Source organism: Labrus bergylta, chromosome 21, assembly GCF_963930695.1.
Source record: "Labrus bergylta chromosome 21, fLabBer1.1, whole genome shotgun sequence".
Classification (NCBI taxonomy): domain Eukaryota; kingdom Metazoa; phylum Chordata; class Actinopteri; order Labriformes; family Labridae; genus Labrus; species Labrus bergylta.
Genome location: NC_089215.1, coordinates 12,396,790 through 12,420,616, shown reverse-complemented (window position 1 = coordinate 12,420,616; position 23,827 = coordinate 12,396,790). Strand labels below are relative to the sequence as shown.

At 39.0% G+C, this 23,827-nt stretch overlaps 2 protein-coding genes across 2 annotated transcripts; one reads left to right on the top strand and one right to left on the bottom strand.

Moving 5' to 3' along the window:
- Positions 1-101: 101 nt before the first annotated feature.
- Positions 102-10,489, top strand: LOC109987441 (transmembrane protease serine 9-like). The gene is given in 21 exon segments (XM_065949976.1): positions 102-393; positions 814-976; positions 1,075-1,343; positions 1,439-1,584; positions 1,671-1,980; positions 2,401-2,563; positions 2,662-2,930; positions 3,026-3,171; positions 3,254-3,563; positions 4,625-4,787; positions 4,910-5,172; positions 5,268-5,494; positions 5,497-5,809; positions 6,871-7,033; positions 7,156-7,418; positions 7,514-7,659; positions 7,746-8,067; positions 8,182-8,353; positions 8,440-8,705; positions 8,869-8,966; positions 10,059-10,489. Coding segments are annotated over 21 exon segments (4,716 nt in total). The 3' UTR covers positions 10,311-10,489.
- A 341-nt stretch (positions 10,490-10,830) lies between these two features.
- On the bottom strand, positions 10,831-23,614 carry LOC109987430 (integrin alpha-M). The gene is made up of 30 exons (XM_020638508.3): positions 23,427-23,614; positions 22,069-22,171; positions 21,755-21,852; positions 21,291-21,361; positions 21,006-21,120; positions 20,587-20,714; positions 20,272-20,414; positions 19,437-19,587; positions 19,153-19,303; positions 18,838-18,911; positions 18,592-18,709; positions 17,779-17,915; positions 17,515-17,661; positions 17,205-17,420; positions 16,521-16,654; positions 16,125-16,267; positions 15,874-16,028; positions 15,596-15,721; positions 15,175-15,248; positions 13,974-14,115; positions 13,782-13,880; positions 13,613-13,692; positions 13,444-13,530; positions 13,244-13,313; positions 13,024-13,122; positions 12,792-12,872; positions 11,689-11,799; positions 11,463-11,576; positions 11,272-11,382; positions 10,831-11,129 (listed from the first exon to the last, which is right to left on the bottom strand). Exons 1-30 carry the CDS (start codon positions 23,461-23,463, stop codon positions 11,037-11,039), a joined length of 3,408 nt encoding a protein of 1,135 aa, XP_020494164.2. The 5' UTR covers positions 23,464-23,614; the 3' UTR covers positions 10,831-11,036.
- Between the last annotated feature and the right edge of the window lie 213 nt (positions 23,615-23,827).

The following is a 23,827-nucleotide window of genomic DNA, read 5'->3' as shown; positions in this document are numbered from 1 at the left end:
GGAATAGCCTTTTTTGCGTCCTTACAGACAATCAGTCGCATTCCAAAATCAGTGACCTTTATTTCTTTGCTTCCAACTCCCAGGGTGACTCAGGAGGTCCAATGGTGAATCAGCAGGGCTCCATCTGGGTCCAATCTGGAGTTGTGAGTTTTGGTTTTGGCTGTGCTCGGCCCAATCTGCCGGGAGTATACTCCAGGGTTTCCCGTTACCAGTCCTGGATCGAGTCCCTCATCAGCTCAGATAAGCCCGGCTTTGTCCAGTTCACCTTCAATGGGCTTGATGCTGACAGCAGTTACACCTGTCCTGGCCTGCCACCTCCTGTTATTACCCCTACTACTGCGGAACCAGAAGGAACCACCCCAGATTCAGGATCCACAGCCTCAAGTGCGGAGTGTAAGTATCTCAGATGCCAAAGTGCTTCTTATATGAATGTCACCTTGTTTCCAATTTGTAGAAAAATAAATAACAGACTGGTAATGCTTGGTTCAGAAAGTACTGTACGTTGCTCTCAGCCTTAACATGTACTTGCACTCATTGGCACATGTGGAATGCTGTCAACCTCATTGTTTGTTCTGAAGCAACAATAAGCCGTTGTCAATGTCAGAAGTTTACAAACCATACATATAGAGGCTAAAAACTAATTGTCAATTCATTTAGTTTATCATTTTCTTTTTTTACAAAGTTCTATGACTGAAATTTATGTCATGATTGTTTTCTCTGTAAAATCATTTGTTAAAAATAGCCCTTAGTTAGTACTGTGAGCCTACTGGGAAACCTAAGATCCATCTTCAATGCTTTATGTGTTGTTTGCAGTGTGTGGCATGACACCCCTGAACACCAGGATAGTTGGAGGTGAAGACGCACCACCTGGAAGTTGGCCCTGGCAGGTTAGTCTGCAGATCTTTGGCGGCCATGTTTGTGGTGGTTCCCTCATCAACAAAGAGTGGGTAATGACTGCTGCTCACTGCTTCTTCAGGTGGGTAGTCAAAACAAATGTCTTTCCGTCTGTACTTTTGCAAGGTTTTGGCCCAACGTCTTCCTAAAACCAATGCGTTTCTGTCATTTTTAATTCAGTGCAAGTCCCACCGATTGGCAGGTCTCTCTTGGCCGTCAGAACCTTCAAGGCGAGAACCCCAATGAAGTGACCAAGAGTGTTGACACAATCATATTGCATCCAAACTATGACAGTGTCACCAGTGACAATGACATTGCTCTGCTCAGACTTTCCACACCAGTCCAATTCACAGACTACATCAGACCTGTGTGTCTGGCAGCGGGTGACAGTACATTCAACAACGGTACTGATAGCTGGGTCACTGGCTGGGGCGCAGTCCAGGAGGGAGGTGAGTCTGCTTGTTGCTGGCTAACAGTTTGGACAATGTGTCTTATACACAGCAGGTGGATGTGTAAATTGTCTGTCTTCCTGTTGCCCCCTCAGTGTCATTACCGTTCCCTGAAACTCTGCAAGAAGTGCAGGTGCCAGTTCTGGGAAATCGACAGTGTAACTGCCTCAATGGAGTGGGTACAGTCACAGACAACATGATTTGTGCTGGTGTTCTGGCAGGAGGCAAAGACTCGTGTCAGGTAGGAATAGCTTTTTTTGCGTCCTTACAGACAATCAGTCGCATTCCAAAATCAGTGACCTTTATTTCTTTGCTTCCAACTCCCAGGGTGACTCAGGAGGTCCAATGGTGAATCAGCAGGGCTCCATCTGGGTCCAATCTGGAGTTGTGAGTTTTGGTTTTGGCTGTGCTCGGCCCAATCTGCCGGGAGTATACTCCAGGGTTTCCCGTTACCAGTCCTGGATCGAGTCCCTCATCAGCTCAGATAAGCCCGGCTTTGTCCAGTTCACCTTCAATGGGCTTGATGCTGACAGCAGTTACACCTGTCCTGGCCTGCCACCTCCTGTTATTACCCCTACTACTGCGGAACCAGAAGGAACCACCCCAGATTCAGGAGCCACAGCCTCAAGTGCGGAGTGTAAGTATCTCAGATGCCAAAGTGCTTCTTATATGAATGTCACCTTGTTTCCAATTTGTAGAAAAATAAATAACAGACTGGTAATGCTTGGTTCAAAAAGTACTGTACGTTGCTCTCAGCCTTAACATGTACTTGCACTCATTGGCACATGTGGAATGCTGTCAACCTCATTGTTTGTTCTGAAGCAACAATAAGCCGTTGTCAATGTCAGAAGTTTACAAACCATACATATAGAGGCTAAAAACTAATTGTCAATTCATTTAGTTTATCATTTTCTTTTTTTACAAAGTTCTATGACTGAAATTTATGTCATGATTGTTTTCTCTGTAAAATCATTTGTTAAAAATAGCCCTTAGTTAGTACTGTGAGCCTACTGGGAAACCTAAGATCCATCTTCAATGCTTTATGTGTTGTTTGCAGTGTGTGGCATGACACCCCTGAACACCAGGATAGTTGGAGGTGAAGACGCACCACCTGGAAGTTGGCCCTGGCAGGTTAGTCTGCAGATCTTTGGCGGCCATGTTTGTGGTGGTTCCCTCATCAACAAAGAGTGGGTAATGACTGCTGCTCACTGCTTCTTCAGGTGGGTAGTCAAAACAAATGTCTTTCCGTCTGTACTTTTGCAAGGTTTTGGCCCAACGTCTTCCTAAAACCAATGCGTTTCTGTCATTTTTAATTCAGTGCAAGTCCCACCGATTGGCAGGTCTCTCTTGGCCGTCAGAACCTTCAAGGCGAGAACCCCAATGAAGTGACCAAGAGTGTTGACACAATCATATTGCATCCAAACTATGACAGTGTCACCAGTGACAATGACATTGCTCTGCTCAGACTTTCCACACCAGTCCAATTCACAGACTACATCAGACCTGTGTGTCTGGCAGCGGGTGACAGTACATTCAACAACGGTACTGATAGCTGGGTCACTGGCTGGGGCGCAGTCCAGGAGGGAGGTGAGTCTGCTTGTTGCTGGCTAACAGTTTGGACAATGTGTCTTATACACAGCAGGTGGATGTGTAAATTGTCTGTCTTCCTGTTGCCCCCTCAGTGTCATTACCGTTCCCTGAAACTCTGCAAGAAGTGCAGGTGCCAGTTCTGGGAAATCGACAGTGTAACTGCCTCAATGGAGTGGGTACAGTCACAGACAACATGATTTGTGCTGGTGTTCTGGCAGGAGGCAAAGACTCGTGTCAGGTAGGAATATATATTTTTTCTTTCTTACAATCAGCCACATTCCAAAATCAGTGACCTTTATTTCTTTGCTTCCAACTCCCAGGGTGACTCAGGAGGTCCAATGGTGAATCAGCAGGGCTCCATCTGGGTCCAGTCTGGAGTTGTGAGTTTTGGTTTTGGCTGTGCTCGGCCCAATCTGCCGGGAGTATACTCCAGGGTTTCCCGTTACCAGTCCTGGATCGAGTCCCTCATCAGCTCAGATAAGCCCGGCTTTGTCCAGTTCACCTTCAATGGGCTTGATGCTGACAGCAGTTACACCTGTCCTGGCCTGCCACCTCCTGTTATTACCCCTACTACTGCGGAACCAGAAGGAACCACCCCAGATTCAGGATCCACAGCCTCAAGTGCTGAGTGTAAGTAACTTCACTATTTTACTTTTTTATTATGCATATCATCCTTGTCCAAGTTTTAAGTTATCAGCATTCGGGTTTTCTTTTCCAGGTTACTAATACCAGAGTCAAACTTCAGAGAACTGGCAACACAATGAAGTTCAGGATTAACACACTACAGATCTTATTGAAAAATAACCTTTGTTTCCAATATTTGTATTTTAGATATTATTAAAATCTTTCCAGTTTATTGTCATGTTTATTTAAAGCACAGTGGAAACCTGCTCATCACCTGAAACCCATTTGTAGTGAAAAAAATAGAAGAATAAATAATTGGAATTAAAAGATACAATTACAGAAATAAAATTCTCCCAAATAAAAAACTTTAAATACAACTTTAAATTGATAATTTCAGAGAAGTTTCAACTCCCCAAATCCTTGTTCCAAACTTCTTAAAAAATGGGATTGAATAATCACATTCTTCAAAAAATAAAAACACAGATATAGATTGCTGAAAAACATATTCTCTCTTCTCCTTTTTTTCTTTCTGTTCTAACTTTGTTGAAATTTTATATCGATTTATGAAAGGCTTCAACTGTGTCATAAAATCTTCTATGACTGTCCTCTCTTCTTTAACGCTAAAGTGGCACCACATGAACGCTGATTTGCTGTTGAAGCTACATTCATTTAAAGGCACAGCAAACTTAAAAAGATGTTAAAGCTGTAAGTGTATCATTGACCACATGCTCTTAGAATTTGTGTCATTGTTTCCCTTGTTTGATGAACAACATGGTTTTATGAGGAAAACAGGTGCAAAATATGATATTATTAGTCCCTTAATGTTTTTAGGTAGCAGCAAATATGAGAATATGTGGTATGCTGTCACTACCAATGTCTGTTCTGAGGCAACCATTCAAAATTCAAAATGTCTGAAAATGTAAAACCATATGCATACGCAGTACAAAATACTTATTGTAATGGGTAATATATTTTTTTTATGATTGCAAATCAAGCTAATTGAATTTCACATGTTTTAATCCACTTGTGAACTTTAAGATCCGTCTTCTCTGCCGTTTTATCTGCAGTGTGTGGCATCACTCCCCTTAACACCCGGATAGTTGGAGGTGAAGACGCACCACCTGGAAGTTGGCCCTGGCAGGTTAGTCTGCAGAGATTTCGCCGCCATGTTTGTGGTGGTTCCCTCATCAACAGAGAGTGGGTAATGACTGCTGCTCACTGCTTCTCCAGGTGGGTTGATATTATATGAGAAATGTGGAATCTTCCTCTGTCTGTCTCTAGATCTTGAAGTCTGTTTTTCTTCTATTAAATTGCTTCTTTAAAGGAATGCATTTCTATTGATTTTATTTCAGTACAAGCAGATGGAGGGTTTCTCTTGGCCGTCAGAACTTGCAAGGTGACAATCCAAACGAAGTGACCAGAAGGGTTTCCTCCATTATCTTGCATCCAAACTATGACAGTGTCACCAGTGACAATGACATTGCTCTGCTCAGACTTTCCACACCAGTCCAATTCACAGACTACATCAGACCTGTGTGTCTGGCAGCGGGTGACAGTACATTCAACAACGGTACTGATAGCTGGGTCACTGGCTGGGGCGCAGTCCAGGAGGGAGGTGAGTCTGCTTGTTGCTGGCTAACAGTTTGGACAATGTGTCTTATACACAGCAGGTGGATGTGTAAATTGTCTGTCTTCCTGTTGCCCCCTCAGTGTCATTACCGTTCCCTGAAACTCTGCAAGAAGTGCAGGTGCCAGTTCTGGGAAATCGACAGTGTAACTGCCTCAATGGCGTGGGTACAGTCACAGACAACATGATTTGTGCTGGTGTTCTGGCAGGAGGCAAAGACTCGTGTCAGGTAGGAATAGCTTTTTTTGCGTCCTTACAGACAATCAGTCGCATTCCAAAATCAGTGACCTTTATTTCTTTGCTTCCAACTCCCAGGGTGACTCAGGAGGTCCAATGGTGAATCAGCAGGGCTCCATCTGGGTCCAATCTGGAGTTGTGAGTTTTGGTTTTGGCTGTGCTCGGCCCAATCTGCCGGGAGTATACTCCAGGGTTTCCCGTTACCAGTCCTGGATCGAGTCCCTCATCAGCTCAGATAAGCCCGGCTTTGTCCAGTTCACCTTCAATGGGCTTGATGCTGACAGCAGTTACACCTGTCCTGGCCTGCCACCTCCTGTTATTACCCCTACTACTGCGGAACCAGAAGGAACCACCCCAGATTCAGGATCCACAGCCTCAAGTGCTGAGTGTAAGTAACTTCACTATTTTACTTTTTTATTATGCATATCATCCTTGTCCAAGTTTTAAGTTATCAGCATTCGGGTTTTCTTTTCCAGGTTACTAATACCAGAGTCAAACTTCAGAGAACTGGCAACAAAATGAAGTTCAGGATTAACACACTACAGATCTTATTGAAAAATAACCTTTGTTTCCAATATTTGTATTTTAGATATTATTAAAATCTTTCCAGTTTATTGTCATGTTTATTTAAAGCACAGTGGAAACCTGCTCATCACCTGAAACCCATTTGTAATGAAAAAAATAGAAGAATAAATAATTGGAATTAAAAGATACAATTACAGAAATAAAATTCTCCCAAATAAAAAACTTTAAATACAACTTTAAATTGATAATTTCAGAGAAGTTTCAACTCCCCAAATCCTTGTTCCAAACTTCTTAAAAAATGGGATTGAATAATCACGTTCTTCAAAAAATAAAAACACAGATATAGATTGCTGAAAAACATATTCTCTCTTCTCCTTTTTTTCTTTCTGTTCTAACTTTGTTGAAATTTTATATCGATTTATGAAAGGCTTCAACTGTGTCATAAAATCTTCTATGACTGTCCTCTCTTCTTTAACGCTAAAGTGGCACCACATGAACGCTGATTTGCTGTTGAAGCTACATTCATTTAAAGGCACAGCAAACTTAAAAAGATGTTAAAGCTGTAAGTGTATCATTGACCACATGCTCTTAGAATTTGTGTCATTGTTTCCCTTGTTTGATGAACAACATGGTTTTATGAGGAAAACAGGTGCAAAATATGATATTATTAGTCCCTTAATGTTTTTAGGTAGCAGCAAATATGAGAATATGTGGTATGCTGTCACTACCAATGTCTGTTCTGAGGCAACCATTCAAAATTCAAAATGTCTGAAAATGTAAAACCATATGCATACGCAGTACAAAATACTTATTGTAATGGGTAATATATTTTTTTTATGATTGCAAATCAAGCTAATTGAATTTCACATGTTTTAATCCACTTGTGAACTTCAAGATCCGTCTTCTCTGCCGTTTTATCTGCAGTGTGTGGCATCACTCCCCTTAACACCCGGATAGTTGGAGGTGAAGACGCACCACCTGGAAGTTGGCCCTGGCAGGTTAGTCTGCAGAGATTTCGCCGCCATGTTTGTGGTGGTTCCCTCATCAACAGAGAGTGGGTAATGACTGCTGCTCACTGCTTCTCCAGGTGGGTTGATATTATATGAGAAATGTGGAATCTTCCTCTGTCTGTCTCTAGCTCTTGAAGTCTGTTTTTCTTCTATTAAATTGCTTCTTTAAAGGAATGCATTTCTATTGATTTTATTTCAGTACAAGCAGATGGAGGGTTTCTCTTGGCCGTCAGAACTTGCAAGGTGACAATCCAAACGAAGTGACCAGAAGGGTTTCCTCCATTATCTTGCATCCAAACTATGACAGTGTCACCAGTGACAATGACATTGCTCTGCTCAGACTTTCCACACCAGTCCAATTCACAGACTACATCAGACCTGTGTGTCTGGCAGCGGGTGACAGTACATTCAACAACGGTACTGATAGCTGGGTCACTGGCTGGGGTGCAGTCCAGGAGGGAGGTGAGTCTGCTTGTTGCTGGCTAACAGTTTGGACAATGTGTCTTATACACAGCAGGTGGATGTGTAAATTGTCTGTCTTCCTGTTGCCCCCTTAGTGTCATTACCGTTCCCTGAAACTCTGCAAGAAGTGCAGGTGCCAGTTCTGGGAAATCGACAGTGTAACTGCCTCAATGGAGTGGGTACAGTCACAGACAACATGATTTGTGCTGGTGTTCTGGCAGGAGGCAAAGACTCGTGTCAGGTAGGAATAGCTTTTTTTGCGTCCTTACAGACAATCAGTCGCATTCCAAAATCAGTGACCTTTATTTCTTTGCTTCCAACTCCCAGGGTGACTCAGGAGGTCCAATGGTGAATCAGCAGGGCTCCATCTGGGTCCAGTCTGGAGTTGTGAGTTTTGGTTTTGGCTGTGCTCGGCCCAATCTGCCGGGAGTCTACTCCAGGGTTTCCCGTTACCAGTCCTGGATCGAGTCCCTCATCAGCTCAGATAAGCCCGGCTTTGTCCAGTTCACCTTCAATGGTCTTGATGCTGACAGCAGCTACACCTGTCCTGGCCTATCACCACCTTCAACAACAAAACCAACAACAAAACCAACAACAAAACCAACAACAAAACCAACACCAAAACCAAGTATAATCACCAATCCTGCAAGTGAGTGCTGTGAATATAATCCATTTTCTCCGCTCAATCAATTCAGAATTATTTGTCAGTTGGTTAGTTGTTATTTATTTCCATTTCTTCAAATCAAAAAAATATTTTATTCAGGGTCAGTGTGTGGCAAAGCTCCCTTGAATAGCCGTGCTGTAGGTGACAGTGGTGTTGTACCTGGGGGAACGTGGCCCTGGATGGTAAGCCTCCACAGGAATGGGGTGTACACTTGTGCGGGAACCCTCATCGCTGACAATTTTGTCCTCACGTCTGCCCAGTGTGTCTCGGGGTAAGTGTTTAAACATTTAACATACATTTTTAAAAAGGATTCAAGAGCATGATAATGAAGAGTGGGACCCTTTAACTTCTCAACAGCTCCAACCCAGATGTCGGTGAGTGGACTGTGTTTCTTGGCCACCAGCATGTGAACGGCTCTGAAGAGTTTGAGATGTCTCTTGGCGTTGTGAAAATTACAGTGAGCAAAATGACTAGTTCAAACGTAGCACTGCTGCAGCTTGGCAATCCAGTAAACTACAAGGATTATATCCAGCCTGTGTGTATGGACATTAACAACGCCAGAACCTTCCCCATTGGAAGTCAATGCTGGGTGCCAGGCTGGGGGAAAGGGAGCAAGAACAGGGGTAAGGTTATTTTTATTGAAACGTTATTTTTTGCTACTTACACATTTTATTTCTCGAAAGATTTTGTAATCTTAAAGTTTTTTATTGTATGCCAGGTAGAGATTGATAATTCTCTGAGACTGTATTCATGTTGGTAAATGAGATTGTCTCTGTGCTGATAAAGCTGGCTCAGGTCTCCGAGACATTGAAACTCAAGTGGCAGGATGTGGAAATGTTTCTGATTCGGAGAACATCTGCACTTATACCATGGATCTTCAACAGGTAATAACAAGTTTCACAATACTCAAGTATCTAAAATTCCAAATTCGGTCCTGAGCTGTGCCTTGATTTACCTGATGCATCGGACACCTTTTGGATAACCCCACTGCAACTCCACTAACCCATGTTATCACCCCCACCCATTTTTCTAACTTCCCTTTTTTTCATATCTGTTTTCCCCTTCTCTCTTTCTCTCTCTCTCTCGCTCTCTCTGTCACTACCTTTTGCTCAGGTTCTTAATGTTGTTCTTTTGTACTTTATTGATTATCTTTAGTCTTTTTTTGTCATTTTTCACAACAAAGGCTCTCATCCCCAAGCAAACACTTTTTGCTATGCAATTCTTCGTTTTATTATTCATTATTATTATTATAATTTTTCCTAATTGTTTGAGCAAATGTTTTGTTTGTTTGTCACTGTCACTGTTTGGTGATTGGTCATTATCTCCCTGTATTATACTTTCATGTAGTCATGTTTTTTTTGCCTTTCTTCTTGCACAAAAAAATACAAAAGAAATTAAGACTTTGATTCAGACTTTTAGACTTTGTTTGTCTACAGGGGGTGCCAAAAGGCATAGCATGATAGCTCCTCGCAGCTGCTTTAAATTGCATATTTTATGTTTGACATTAAAATGTAATGCAGAAAAAAATCTTTTTACAAACGTGTTCTTTATTTTCTATGTCTGTTTATTATCAGCTATTTCAGATCAGCATTTAAAATTTGTTTAAAATGTCTAGAAAAAACTAAACATCTTTTGTTTATTTAGAATGTATTTCTCAAATCCAGCCTGAATCGGGCCCTCTGCTGGGTTCAAGTTTTTTCTGTTTTTATTGGATCAAAGTTGTCCAATTCCTTCTTAATAGTTTTGAACATTACAAACAGTAGCTTTTATCTGGACAACAGCCCACACTGGATTACTCGATCTCATTCAGTTTTGTAATGCTTCCCTCCCCCCCTGAATAATTAAATAATCCAATTTCAAAATGTGCTTCTAACCAATTGCTTTAATCTGATCGGATCACTTTTGAACTGAGCAGCAGTTTTCTAGTTGTCATGACCACACTTGTGATGATTGTTCTGTTTTTTTTTTATTTGCAGGGGGATCAGGGCGCCCCTCTACTATGCAAGTCAGACTCTTCTTGGTTCCAGGTGGCTGTCGTGTCAATGAGTGGAAGTAAATCAGTCCGTGCAGATGTTCAGGTCTTCACAAAAACGTCTAGATTTGGATCTTTTTTAAAGGAGACGGTTGGTGACATGCCAACTCCATCAGCAACAGGAAATGCACCAAGTTTCTCAATTTCCTTATTCGTCTCTTTCACCGTCCCTATTGCCTCAATGTTCCTTTTGTGATAATGTTAGGGTTACTGTCAGTGAGGATGGATGAAGTTGTTCATTACTGTACTTAAAAGTCATCTTGAGGAACAGCTTTGAGCTCTTTTTTAAGGCTCTTATTATATTCTTCTTCTTCTTAACTTTTTATTTGTAAAGGGACCATGTACAATATCAAACATAATTGTTACCAGAGTTAGAGTTAGTTAGTTTACATCTGCAGTCCCTCGGCAGGTCACAATTAAAACATCACATAGTAAAACAAACATTAACTAGTCTGTTAATGCACTTCAGATACTCAGGTCAAAGTGATAGAATTTCTATATTATGAGACACTTCAAAAGTTTACATTTTATTGTTGTATGGTTTTAATACATCAAACAGGGAAATGTGTTTTTCAAAATGTGTTTGTTTCAGTTAAATGAAGGAAAACTAGAATGTTACTGGTGTTATACCTTTGTCTTTCCTTCAAAACAAGAATGTGAATGAAGTTTTGTGACAAATGGAATGTAATTTTTATCACATATATAATAAATATTGATGAAGCATATCAAAAGTCTTTTTAATAACAAAAACATTGATCAGTAAAATGTGATGATTTAGTCTAAACAAAGCAGTTTACTTTGTCAGCAAAGGCTGCATTCTATACATTTTTTTTAAGTGAGCATCAAACAAGAACTATAAAACAACTATGAAATTACACGTTTAGCTGGCAGAAGTAAAAAAGCAGATAAATATATATCATTATTATGGTGAGAGGGCTTCTTCACCACCTGGACTCCCTCCTTCTCCTGCATCCGCTGTTATCATCTGATTGTACTTACTCTTGAAAAAGCCAGCCTGAGAGCAGAACACAAGAGCTATTACATTCAAACATGCACAATGAGTCGAGCCCAATATGAGAAAACTCTACAAGTCAAAATATTTTTAAAATCCTTTCAAGCTGCCTATGAACTGAAAGAGTTTGTCTACAGTTTCTCACCTTATATAGGCCAGCAGTGAGTAAAGCCAGTAGAGCCAGCCCTCCCAGAGATCCTCCAACAATCTCTTTGGTGAAGTCAGGTTCAGCATACACCTCTACCACCATCTCAATCTGTCAGAAAAAAAGGACAGGGTGTGGATTAAATTGAAACTCTTTAAAAAGCATGAAAAGGTGTATCATTGTGTAATCACCTTGCGAACAGGGGCAGTGTTACTAGATCCTGTTGAAAAGAAAATGTACTGGCTTGTGTTGTACTCCAGAGTGGCTGTGCTGGTCAAGATAAATTTGGCAGATTGAAGTCCAATCTGTTTGAGAATTAATGAAAGTTTTATAGGATAATATTTATTATCCAATGTTATTATGAGCTACATTTGACCAACTTTCAAATTCAAGTTGAATATTATACACATGATTTACCTGTTCTATCCATTGAGAGCTCAGGTTGGCAGAGATTTGATACTTTTTACTCTCCAGTCTTCCAATGAATGTTTTGCACTTGAACACACCACATATGGCAACAGAGCAGTCCTGTTGGGATTGGAAAAAAAGAAAAAGGCAAAGAAAGACGTAGACCTTTAAGTCTCTGTATACCAACATTTTTAAAAAAAGAACTCTAGGTATACAAGAATCACAAGGATGCCATATTTTATTTCCAAAAAAGAAAAGACTCTGCAGCTAAATGTGGGGTTGTAGGACGGAGGATTAGGGCCACGTTAAGTTCGAGACCAGCCTGCATGAAAACAATGAAAGTAGAACTCTTAAAGTCTTTTCCTCTGCAGACAACTTCCTCCAAGTCGATGTGGTTCCTTCTTCGGCAAAGCCACAGTTTCTTGCGGTCTCTTTTCAGGGTGCTGATATTTTATGACACGGTGAAGATGATGATTTTGCCAAAAGCATGTGTAGTTTCATATTTGCATAAGTAAAGCCCCAACACAACTATTTGTGTCTGTTATCGGTCTGCCTTGTTGAAGTGTCTCATGTGCAGAGCCAGTCTGTGTCCTGTTCATACATTATTTTACAGATAAACAAGGTCTTGCAAATTGAAGTGAAAACTTCTCTTGAACTATAACGTTTTTTTCCCACTACTTGTGTAGTGGGAAGTAGCCTATGTTCTTATAGTGAAACCTTTACTAAAGTATAACAAGATGCACCATGTTTGTCATTTGAGAACATGCTGCTGCTGCACTTCTGATATAGACTCAAATAACGACTTTATTCTTTTAAGACTTTAAGAGTTCTACTTTCATCATTTTCGCAAAGGCTGGTCTCAAACTCGTAAATTTACGACTTTATTCTCGTTAATTTACGACTTTATTCTCGTTAATTTACGACTTTATTCTCGTAAATTTACGACTTTAGTCTCGGAATATATATTTTTTTTTAAATTAACGCGGCCCTAATCCTCCGTCGTAGGGTTGTGTAATGCAATTTTAATTGTTTCCTCTAAAAGAAGAAACATAGGGTTAGAAATGTACAGATATAATTCTATGCAATAGGCTGTGCAGTAGAGGCATACTTACCACTATCTTATTTTTCTGTGTTTGTACAATGAAATCTGTGACTTGAGAGTTCACATCCATTTCTCTTTGACAGCCCGGAATCTGAAAAATAAAAAGCTTATTATTCAGTTTAACAGACAACAACATCTGATCCTCATATAACCATGTTAATGCAATGTTCTGTAAGGCTGAAGATGCAAACAAAAAAAGCTAAAATTGAGACTTTTTTTATTGGATTAAAATCCCAACTCACCTGAAAACTGCTTGAATCCACCCAGATGTCTTTATCACCAAGTTTTACAGGCACCCTGATCACTACTTGGAAATTCAGAGCTCTGATATCATTTGCGACCTTAGAGAGAGGAGGAAAACAAATGGGGTACTTGAATAAAGCACTACCTGAGTATGACATTTTTTTTTTAATAGAGAATACATTTTAAAATAATTGCTGTTGTAATGATAAGAGATTTTACCGAAATTGTTTGCTGGACTGGTTTCTGCAAGTCATTTTTTCCATAAGTGAAATTTCTGTAGCTGAGGGAACTAAAGAGACAAATTCAATATTAGCTGATAAAATGTCCACTATGAATAATAAGAAAAGAAGTTGTATAATTATAAAAATTATGAATTTATTTTAAGTAATCAATTTTGTTCAACATAGAGCAACACAAACCTTTCAATTGTTGCAAAAATGCTGTACTTCACACCAATATCTTTTTTTTTGTAGAGTTTACTTGAGGGGGAGTGCTCCAGATTCCCACTAAAGGAGAAGTCCAATCATTTTACAAATTGGGAATTGACTATTGCACACAAACACAACTGAATACTTAAGATTTTGTTACCTGGTAGCATTTGCAGTAAAATATATATTGTTGCCAAGTTGACTGTTGGATTCAATCCCATAGGAGACAATGACAAGAGCCTAAAATTCAAGAAATGAGAGCTATCAGAGATATTTCCCTTTCTGCAGCGGTGAGATGACATCTTCTAAAAAAAAAAAAAAAAACAAACCGTAGTGCCACTCTTGAAAATGGGCTGGTCAATAGTGCAGTCTGTCTTTCCTCGTGATAAACCATCCTCACTGTCCAATGAATTGCACTCAATTCTTCCCTATATTTAAAAAAAAAAAAGGCTTTTCCGTGTGACATGAGAGAAAAACAGACCAGAGATGAAATTGATACAGACTTGACCCTTATGCCTCACCTGCAAAATCGTAAACTTCCTGAAGGAGAGTCCAGCCGGGTAAGTTAGAATGGCATGAGTGTTGTAGGAGTTTTCCCCTGAGTTTTCCATTGAGACAGTGACATCCAACAGTTCATCGATGCCAACTCTAACCTCTGAAGATCTGACAGATAACAAGGAAAGAGAAAAGTGAAGGTAGGGGAGGACAAGACTTATGGCACTTACAGATGCCAGTTCAAAGCGGGATACTTACGCCCCCATCTACAATATCAAAGAATGGAGGTAGAATGGTGAGGAGAGATGTTTTGCCCAATATCCACCTTGCATGGTTGTAACAGAGGCGTAATGCGGTGAAGATGCAGACAATGTGTAATGTTGGCGCAGGCAGCGGGGAACAGTGCTGTGTGTGTGTGTCTTAAGTGTTTGTACGTGTAGCTTCTCCTGTGTGTCATCTGGCCTTTCGTGCTTTCACAACACTGTAAAGCTATGAAATCATTATTGTCATTATGCTGTTATATCTAAGGTGCAGCAATGCTCTGAGCTAGAAGCTTGACCTTAGCTTGGCAGTATGCAAGATTAAAATGGGTTACGATCAAGCATCAACCTCTGTCTTTAAAAAATGAAGCCAATGTAGAAGTGCAAAGGAACTGCAGTTCCTCAAAAGCCCACTAGAGGCTGGCTCCAACAGCCAAGGAATCTCCATAAATTCAAATTTTTACAGCAGAAATAAACATGTTACTGGTTTTAAACACAGATTAAGTCTCAATGGTTCATTTCTTCATGGGTTCACAGTGACTGAGACTACGTCCATGTTTAAAACGGTCTTTGTTCACGATCTCAGTTTAGGTTCTTATCATTTGGCCTACTAACTAATCAACATAAAATACAAAGGCAGCTAAGGTTGGTAAGCACAGTTTTAATATGACTTTATGGAAAATCTCAAGTGGGTGCTTAGAGGACTGTCTTTGATATGCCACACCTGGAGTAATAACTAAAAAACATACATAGGAATTTGAGGTTTCTTAAATAGCAGTAAGGCTTACATGTTTACAACTAGTATGCTAGTAAGCAAAGCTGAAACATTTGTGCCTTGAATTTCCCTATACTTAACAACACAACTGAAATAAAGGAAATAAAAGGGCATGCTTTTAAAAGTAAATGTGCAAACTTTCTCTTGTCATCTGACCTGAAACACCAGTATGACTTGATTTTTGCAACTCACCTAGTAAAGTTGAAATCCACTTTCATGTTATCTACACATTTGCCGTCATTGCCACAGTTGATCTCAAATCCTAACTGTGGAAGAGAGTATGAGGTAAACAACATTAGGATAATAAAGTGATAGCACACAAAACATCAGTTATAGGTTTGTGTTCCTACTTTTAGAATTAAATGTAGTAATGAGTGAACATTGCTTAGATGGAATCACATTGCATTACAGAGCCCTCCATATGTTAAATATCTTGAAATGTACAATTTTGTTGACAAGAAATCACGTATAATTTTGCCATAAAAGTTGTATTTTACCCCAGAAAGGGCAGGCTTTGATGTTCAATTATTTCAATAAAGACAACATCTTAAAAGTATTGAAAAGCAAGTTCAAACCGACCAATAAATGAAGGAGTCTTACAAAGATAACTTACAGGATAATAGTTTGTTGTCTGAGCCTGTTGGGCAAGACTTGGGCTAAGACCTGTGTTAGAGAGCAAGCCTTCAAAGGTGAACCTGAGTTCATTACGCAGTTCATTTAGAGCATCCACTGGACAAGCCTGCAAGAAAAGGAACTGATTGAGAAATACTTCAAACTTGACACTTTTCAGTATGTGAGAAGCAAGTTATAGTCACTTCTTCTTATGCCATTCAAAGGCCCATACACTACAAAGTGGACCAGATTTAATTTTTTCGTCGTCTGAGAGCTCACCTGAACAAAGAAGTCAATATTGTTGCACTGCTGTTGCGGTAAAATAAGAATAATTGATCTGGTCTCCTCTCGTATTTTATCTCTGATAAAAGCTCGGTTGTTTGGCGCCCTGCGGGTGGCATCCAGCGTAAGAGTGTAGTTGATCCTTGCTTGAGCTGAAATAGATTTGAATTATTAAGAAGTTAGTCATAGAAAGGCCTGGATTGGAAGGAGTATCTATGTGGTTTAGAGGATTCAAGAGAAATAGGAACCTGTTTCCACTTTAGAGTTTTTGGTCATCTGAAAGCAGATTTTAGCCGTGTTTTGCAATGGTACTAAGCAGTCTGAGTTTTGAGTGGAGACTTGGTTTGGCTTGTATGTTATCGTAGCTTCAACCATCACTATTGGCTTCGATCTGGAAATGAACAGAGCAGGAAAACATAAACTTTGGTTTTGGTCCAACAGAAGACCAAATGGACTAGTTTAAAAGGCCTGAATCAATCCCTTGTGAATACATATGTCCTTAAATAGAGCAAAGAAACAAAAAAAATGTTTTATCAATCTCTGACTGGTATACATTAAAATTCAAATTTGAACATTTAATTTATGAATTAACACCGAACGTAGAGTTATGTCAGAGACTTATATTTATAACAAGAACCGCTTACCTTAGTAGAACAACTTTGCCCTTTGAGCCCACTGCTAGGTCTGGCAGGGCGTCCTCACTCTGGTCAAAAGACGACTGACTGATCGACATGCCAAAGAACATCAGTCGTGACTTGACTTCAGAACCAGTGATTCTCTGTATAAAAAAATGTATGGATTTTATTCCATAAACAAATGAATCCTCATTGGAGCCCATATTGAAATGCACATTATCACAGCAGAAATAAACATGTTTAGACAGTTTTAGTATCTATAGCTCATTTAATTTTTTGGTAATATATATTTAGGGGATAATTTTTTTATTTGACATGTAAATCAATTGCTTTGTATATGTTATGGTGAAAAGGAGGCAGAATAAGGGGCATGGTTGATTTGACTGATAACAGGGCACATTGTAGATGTTGGCCAGGAGGTTTGCAGAAAGCCTTCTTCTCAGTTATCAGGAAATTAGTTGGAGTTACCATGCCGCATTAAAACAGCTAAATAGTTGGTGTTCATAAAACCTCTTCAGAAACCAATGAGTGTAGACAATGAGACTAAGTACATGTTTTATATTGTTAAGTGGACAACAGCTATGTTGTATATGATACTTGATCTTATATAAGCTTGAGGGGCAAACTTGAAAGCACACATTTAAAAACCTTAAATGAAATTGTGGCTTCTCTACATCTACCATAATTGCTAACCTGTGAGAAATCAGGATTAATTCCTCTGTGTCCTCCCTCGCCATGAAATAGGTAGATACTGCCTTTCATGTCATTTTCCAAAGGTGCACCAACAGCCAAATCATGGAGACCATCATTGTTCAGATCAGGCAATACGGCAAGGGAAGACCCAAACCTTCCTTTCTCAGATTCAGCCCCTCCCAGTACCAATGGAGAATCTAAGTGACAGTCCACTTTCTGGTGAAAACACAAGGATGAGAGTCAACGTTTGCACAGGCCTTACATGAGAAACACACAACTTCATAAATAAAACTAGATAAAAGTCATTTACCAAACCAGTTAAGTGGCAAACATAAACTCTTCCCTCTCTGTCATCGTCTACGTACATCGGGGCCGATATGAGGATTAGATCAGTGTAGGTGTCACGATCCAAATCCATTGCACAAACCTCAGCCCCAAAATATTCTCCACTCTGAAACTGAAGTAAGTGGCATATTGTCAACCAAATGATCACATTAAAGGAGACTAAATTAAGCTATTTTTCTTCATTTTCTTGACATTATCTTTCATAGCCTCTCTTGGTATAAACACAAACCTGATATTTGGTTGGGTCGATCATTTGCTCAGCGTTGTTTTCTTGAATTGCCATCACAGCTCCTACATGACCATGTCTTGGAGCGCCAACAATTGTCAAAGAGCCTTGCCTGGTTTCAGCAACTGCCATGGAGTAACCTGGAATAAGAGAGTCACAGCTGAGGAGAGGGCCAGCAACCCAATATTTCGTAGGTGTGCACTTTGCAGGCAATCTAACCTCCTCTGTCAACACCTCTGCCATAGACTAAATGGCTCAACAGCGTCCCCATCCCCTCTGATGACTAAAAAGGGTAAGTCTCATCATCACCATTTTAAGCATTTTTTACACTACTCATTTCCAGGTTTGGCAATAGTCGAACAACAGCAGCTATACAGGATGAGGTGAAGACTGCCAGCAAAATCATTGGTGCCCCTTTTCCCCCTCTGGCTTGTGATCTATCAGTGATAGGCCTCCAGCAACATTAAGGACCCTACCCACCCGTCCCACAAATTGTTCTCCGTCCTGCCATCAGACAAGCGGTACCAAATCCAGCTGCTGAATCCAGTTTTTATTCCTTCAGGATCATAAACAAACTGTGCCACCCTGCCACACGAACTGTAGCTAATGGACCTTTGCACTTTAACGACACTGTATGACTTTTTTATATTTAATCTAAAATTATTTTCACTGTTTGGGTTCTTTTTTAAAGTTATTTTATTTATTGTAGGATTTCTGTCTAGTGGATATCTGTTACAGTGTTGTGGGCTGGGACAACAGCATTTTGTCTTTTTTTTAATGCAGGCAGATACATAAGGAAAACTTTCATGTTCTTACCCAGGTAACTGTCAGGCAAAATGTTGTCAGGTTCATAGCTTTTGCGTTGGGATGTGGATGAGTATTTATCAAAGCCTCCCTTCCACTGGTTAGCGCCAACGATACTCATCCGTATTCCCTTTAATTAATTAAGACATTTCAAGAACGAGTTTGTGCCACAGAACATTTGTCGAAGGCTAAACAATTCACACATTCAAAAGTTTATGACTGTCAACTGTCTAGTGGATATCTTGTAATTGTAATCACCTGAGAAGCATAAGCTGCACTTAATCCACCTTGAGACATTTCTCTTTTCAGTGTCTCTCCGGCCGTTTGAGATCCTGTGAAAGCAACATAAATGAGCACATACGTAGCTTGAATTATCTTCCTTCCTACTTTTTATTATTGGACTTACAGCGGTGTACTAAAGAAAACAACTATATTACTGTTGACTTACATTTAATAAATGGATGGTCAGCTTGAAAAGAGTCTTTTTATAACTGACCAAAAAAACTAAAACTTTTTGAAACAAGAAAACTTAGATTCATTTCAACTGGAAATATTATGAGTTTACATTCGTACCTTCAATGGAGAAGATTTTCTCCTGCAAAGTCTCTCTTATTTTATCAAGCGCATCAAAGTTTCCCACCCTGAACACATGGTCTGCTGAAGGAGAAGATGAAATCCTCTCCAGTTCGTTTTTGGCATCCGCTGAATTAAATGCATTCCCAACCTAGGGATGTTTGGAAAAAGTGTTCAACATATTGTACTTTGAAGGTCAAATACTGGCTCTGCTTAAGCTCTTAATTGTCACATTTGACGCAGGTTAAGCACAAGACAGAGATATAAACACAGATACAACTTACCCCAATGGCAAATCGAACTATCTTTTTATCATTAGCTAATTGTATTGCTTTGTTCAAGTTATATTTGTCATTAGATTCTCCATCTGTAATGATGATCAAAACTCTCTTCACATCTTTCCTTGAACCTTTACTTTCAATAAAGATCTCCTGTCTGTGAAAAAGAAAAAGAAAAGATCTGCTTTTAATACAGATTTTCAATCTTGTTTTGCAGTGTTAAAAAACCATTTATACTTTAAGAAACTAAACAGGAAGTTCAATTATATTATAATAATGTGTTTTACCCTTTCTTCAACTAGAATTAAGTCGCTGCATATCTCTATTCAGACCAGATTTAAAATATTTATCTCTTTGGTGGTTAATAGTTTATGCAAATGAGAGTAAAGGTTCAGCATTGATTTTTTTTTTTTTTTACTCTGTGAGCACTGCAAAGGACTTGTCATTCAATGGAGGTCATTGTATTGGGCTGGAGGCATAACGAAAATTCAATAAGGATTACATATATGGATATAAGTTGTGCCAATTAGTTCTCAAAGTTCTCCTGTTACGTATCAGTCTAGTTTCATCATTGTACATGAATAAAATCCAAGTTGCTCCACTGTCTTTTTTTATCATGAAGGTTTTAAACCCATGTGCGTTAATATTAACATGTTTTTCTACAAACAACTTTGGAAAAGTGCAGGCCTGAATAATGTGCAATTTCAAATCTTTAAAACATCATATACTATTCAACTTGTCGTAGTGAACTTTAAACTGTTCAATTTTAGACTACAATTCACTTCCTGTCTGTAAAAATAAAAGCAGGAGGTACTGTCATCAACAACTTGGATGCACTTACACAACACGTCTGATGGCATCTGCTGTATATGTACCCCCTTCAAGCTGTTGTATGTTGTCAATTTGATGAATCCAACTTGTAGCATCAAATGTACTGAAGAAATTATGGATTTGGAACCTATGGGAGAACTGGGCGATGGCAAACTGCAACAAGGAAGAAAAATATTAATTCAATGATATGTTTATGTATTAGTTAAATGCTACTAGAACACAAAATAATTTCATATTGTATAAAGCCCAGGACTGCTGGATTTTTCTTTTTCAAATAATCAGCGCGATTCTGTTGTTTGACTGGCGTGCATGAACACAAACATACCTTTGTGTCTTTACCCTGGAACAATTTGATCATTTCCTTTACAAAAGTCTTCATCTTGGTAAAATCCCAGTGCTTTACACTGCCTGAGCCATCCAACAGGAATGTGATGTCTGCTTGGGCTTGACACTCTGTCAAAAAGAAGAGAGTGTTTGCAGTTTCCATTCAGGTCAAGTAGTTTTAACACTTATTACACATATTTTTCTACATTACTAATGGGTGTAGTGTCTGCCTGGTCAGGCGGTCAGATGTACCTGTATAAGCAATATGACAACTAATCAGATGCTTTGATTTCTGCCACTATGCATCTTCTGTTATGTGTCCGGAGTAATTAATTTGTTCAGATATATGCAAATATTATCTGACCTTTACTACACTTATTTGATTAAATGTTTCTTGCTCTTATAAAACCAAATATTTACCTATAGGGGAAGAGGGCATTGAACGTAGGAACTGATCATTCTTGGATATTTCTAAGCATACACCGTCATACATGGTGATACTTCGGCAGTCTTTTGGGATGGTTGGTCCACACACCTACATAAATAAAAGCAAAAAGGCTATCATGTCCCAGATCTTTAACAGAATAATGTCAAATATAAGGAAAATCATTTTATTTTAGACACAGTTATTTATATGTATCCATTTGCAGATCTATGCGTTGATATCAGAAATGCTCTTTCAGTCTCTTCAGTTCTTCTGCTTACCAATGTTTTTTGTGTCTTGGGATCATTTGCCATTTCCAGACCAAGGGACATGTTGACTGCAATTTGTTGCGCTGCATAAAAAAAATCACAGGCTCAGTGACTACAACCCAAACATACTTCCCTATGTATTCTGATAAGTCCTAGCAGCATTAGTCAAATGTTCAACAACCTGTTCTTGTCGAGTTCCATGGTTGCAAATGGCTCACGGAAAAGGCAAATTTAGCATTTAACTTTGCATGTGGTTTACCTTTATTAGTTTTCATCAAACCATGCAAAATGTTTGCATTTTGATAAATTATTTTTTTAAAATTTCAGTCCCAAAATATGCAAAAACGCAACAAACAAACTGCAAGAAAGTCATTCCCTTATATTTCCTAGTAACAGTGTGCTTAATATTTCTTTAAACATACATTCTAAAGCTTGTTATTTAATCTTGCAGCATTTGGAAACGAGAGGTTGCTTACTTGAAAGTGACAGTCTTGCACAGGAAGTGGTGGAACATTTATAGATTACACCTCTTCCTGTCTGAGAATATTGTTCAAGAGGAGCACTGACCAGCAGGCTGATGGAATAAAACCAGAGAGACAAGTGAAAGAGACGTATTGTTGAGAGAAGTGAAGCTAAATCCATCCATCATTTTTTTTAAATGCAAAACACTTGAGTGCTCCTGACACAACAGATATGATAGCAGAAATAAAAGAAATGAAAATAACCAAAGTTGTTGACAAATGACAAGTGTGAACCCATACCCCCCTTCAAAATCTATGATTTGACTTACTCAGAGTTTCTCTGCACAACCTGGTATCCAAAACCTTCAGCATCCTCTTCAAAGGTCTTCCAGGCCACAGGGTCGATATTAAAACAAAGTGCAGCTTTAAACACTGAGGAAAAGAAGAAGAAGAAGGTCATGTTTCAGATTATGTGTTTTGTACATTTTATGTTATTTGGAGTGTTTGAAAAGTGATCAACTATATGATCTATGGATGATGTCTGCCATTGTCTTTCTCCATAATGCCACTAGAGAGAGCCAAAGTCAGAAAGGTTCTTGTTCTGAATTTATTGACACAACATAATCCTTCATATTCAAAACATATTCCAGAAGACATTTTGGAGATGTTTGTCTGTCTTTCTGATCATTTGTGATAGTGGTTCTATGTCATAATTATCCCCCTTTTAAGAGCTAGAAATATATATTCTAGCATTTCCTTTAAAGTAACTCTAAAGGTAAAGACAAAGTTGTGACATAGGAACATGTAGAAGGCCTTATTTCTATTTTTGTAATCCCACAGCATTTCCTGATGTCAAGAAAGCTTTATTGTCAACCTTTTTATCCTTATTTGGTCACAACATGAGTGTCTCTGAAAATGAACATGATTCATACAGCATGACAAATGACTTCCTTGTGTTAATAATCAAAAGCTTTAATGTATTGATTCATTTGATGGTGTGTTTTAAGGAAACACAGGCTTCCTCTTATCTGCTCAACTCAGACTGACACCTTAAATGGACATCAATACATTTTGATAACTTGTGCATTGCAGTGCCTAGTCTTTGCTCCCAAATTGGTATTATTCCTTTAACTTTTGCATACATCATTTTTCAGATAATGAATCAGCTCCATGAGATTGGTTTCTTCTATTTCTTGTCAGCATTGGAAACATTTGTTTGGCTTCTGCAGCTTTTATGACTTCAAGCAGCAGGAATAACTCTCGAAAATACACACAGTCAACATCGCCTTGATCTTCTGAACACTCCTGTTACTTATCAATCCAGTTCTTTGTGTTTTACTGCTGTTGTGATATTACATTGAATCATAAATGAATATATTTACATATTCAGCAATAGCAGGAAATACTTCAGCAGCGGTAGGAAGCCTTTCACTACGCTCCTATTTCTGCTTCATTTAATATTTTAACTGGTTACAAATTCAAAGATAAAAAAATGCAAATGTGGAACTGATCATCTTAACTGTTTTTCTACAAAGTGTTCAGCAGTGTATTTAAAGGTAAAGCATAAGGAATACATCTGACAGATGATGAAGATTTTAATTGAATCCTAATCATTAAATGAAATTATTATCCATTAGCTTAATTAAGTAGAGACGATGGAAGACATAATCAGGAGGAATTAACTCACCTGTCAGGAATACTGCAGAAGTAATCATCCATGCCATTGTGACACTCCCATGAGAGAAACCTTGTAATTCTGTATTTTATGAGCTCACACACTTTTGTTTGGAAGCTCATGTATTAACTGGCCGACCTAGTCTCTATTTCTATTCATGTCAGAAAAGGAGATGTCGAAAGTAAAAATGCACAAGGGGGCTTAAAGCTAAGGCAGTCAGATAGAGGAACTGTTAAGCAGGAGGAGTTTCAGTGTTGACTAACAGTTTCCTTTTAAATGAACACACTCTGTCAATTGATTGCATGAAGGATATGTGATCTTTCATTTTAGATCTACCCACTAAGCAATAGTTTTTCAAAGACTCACACCCCCTAACACAATTAAACATCCATTTACGAGTTTCCAGGTTTTAT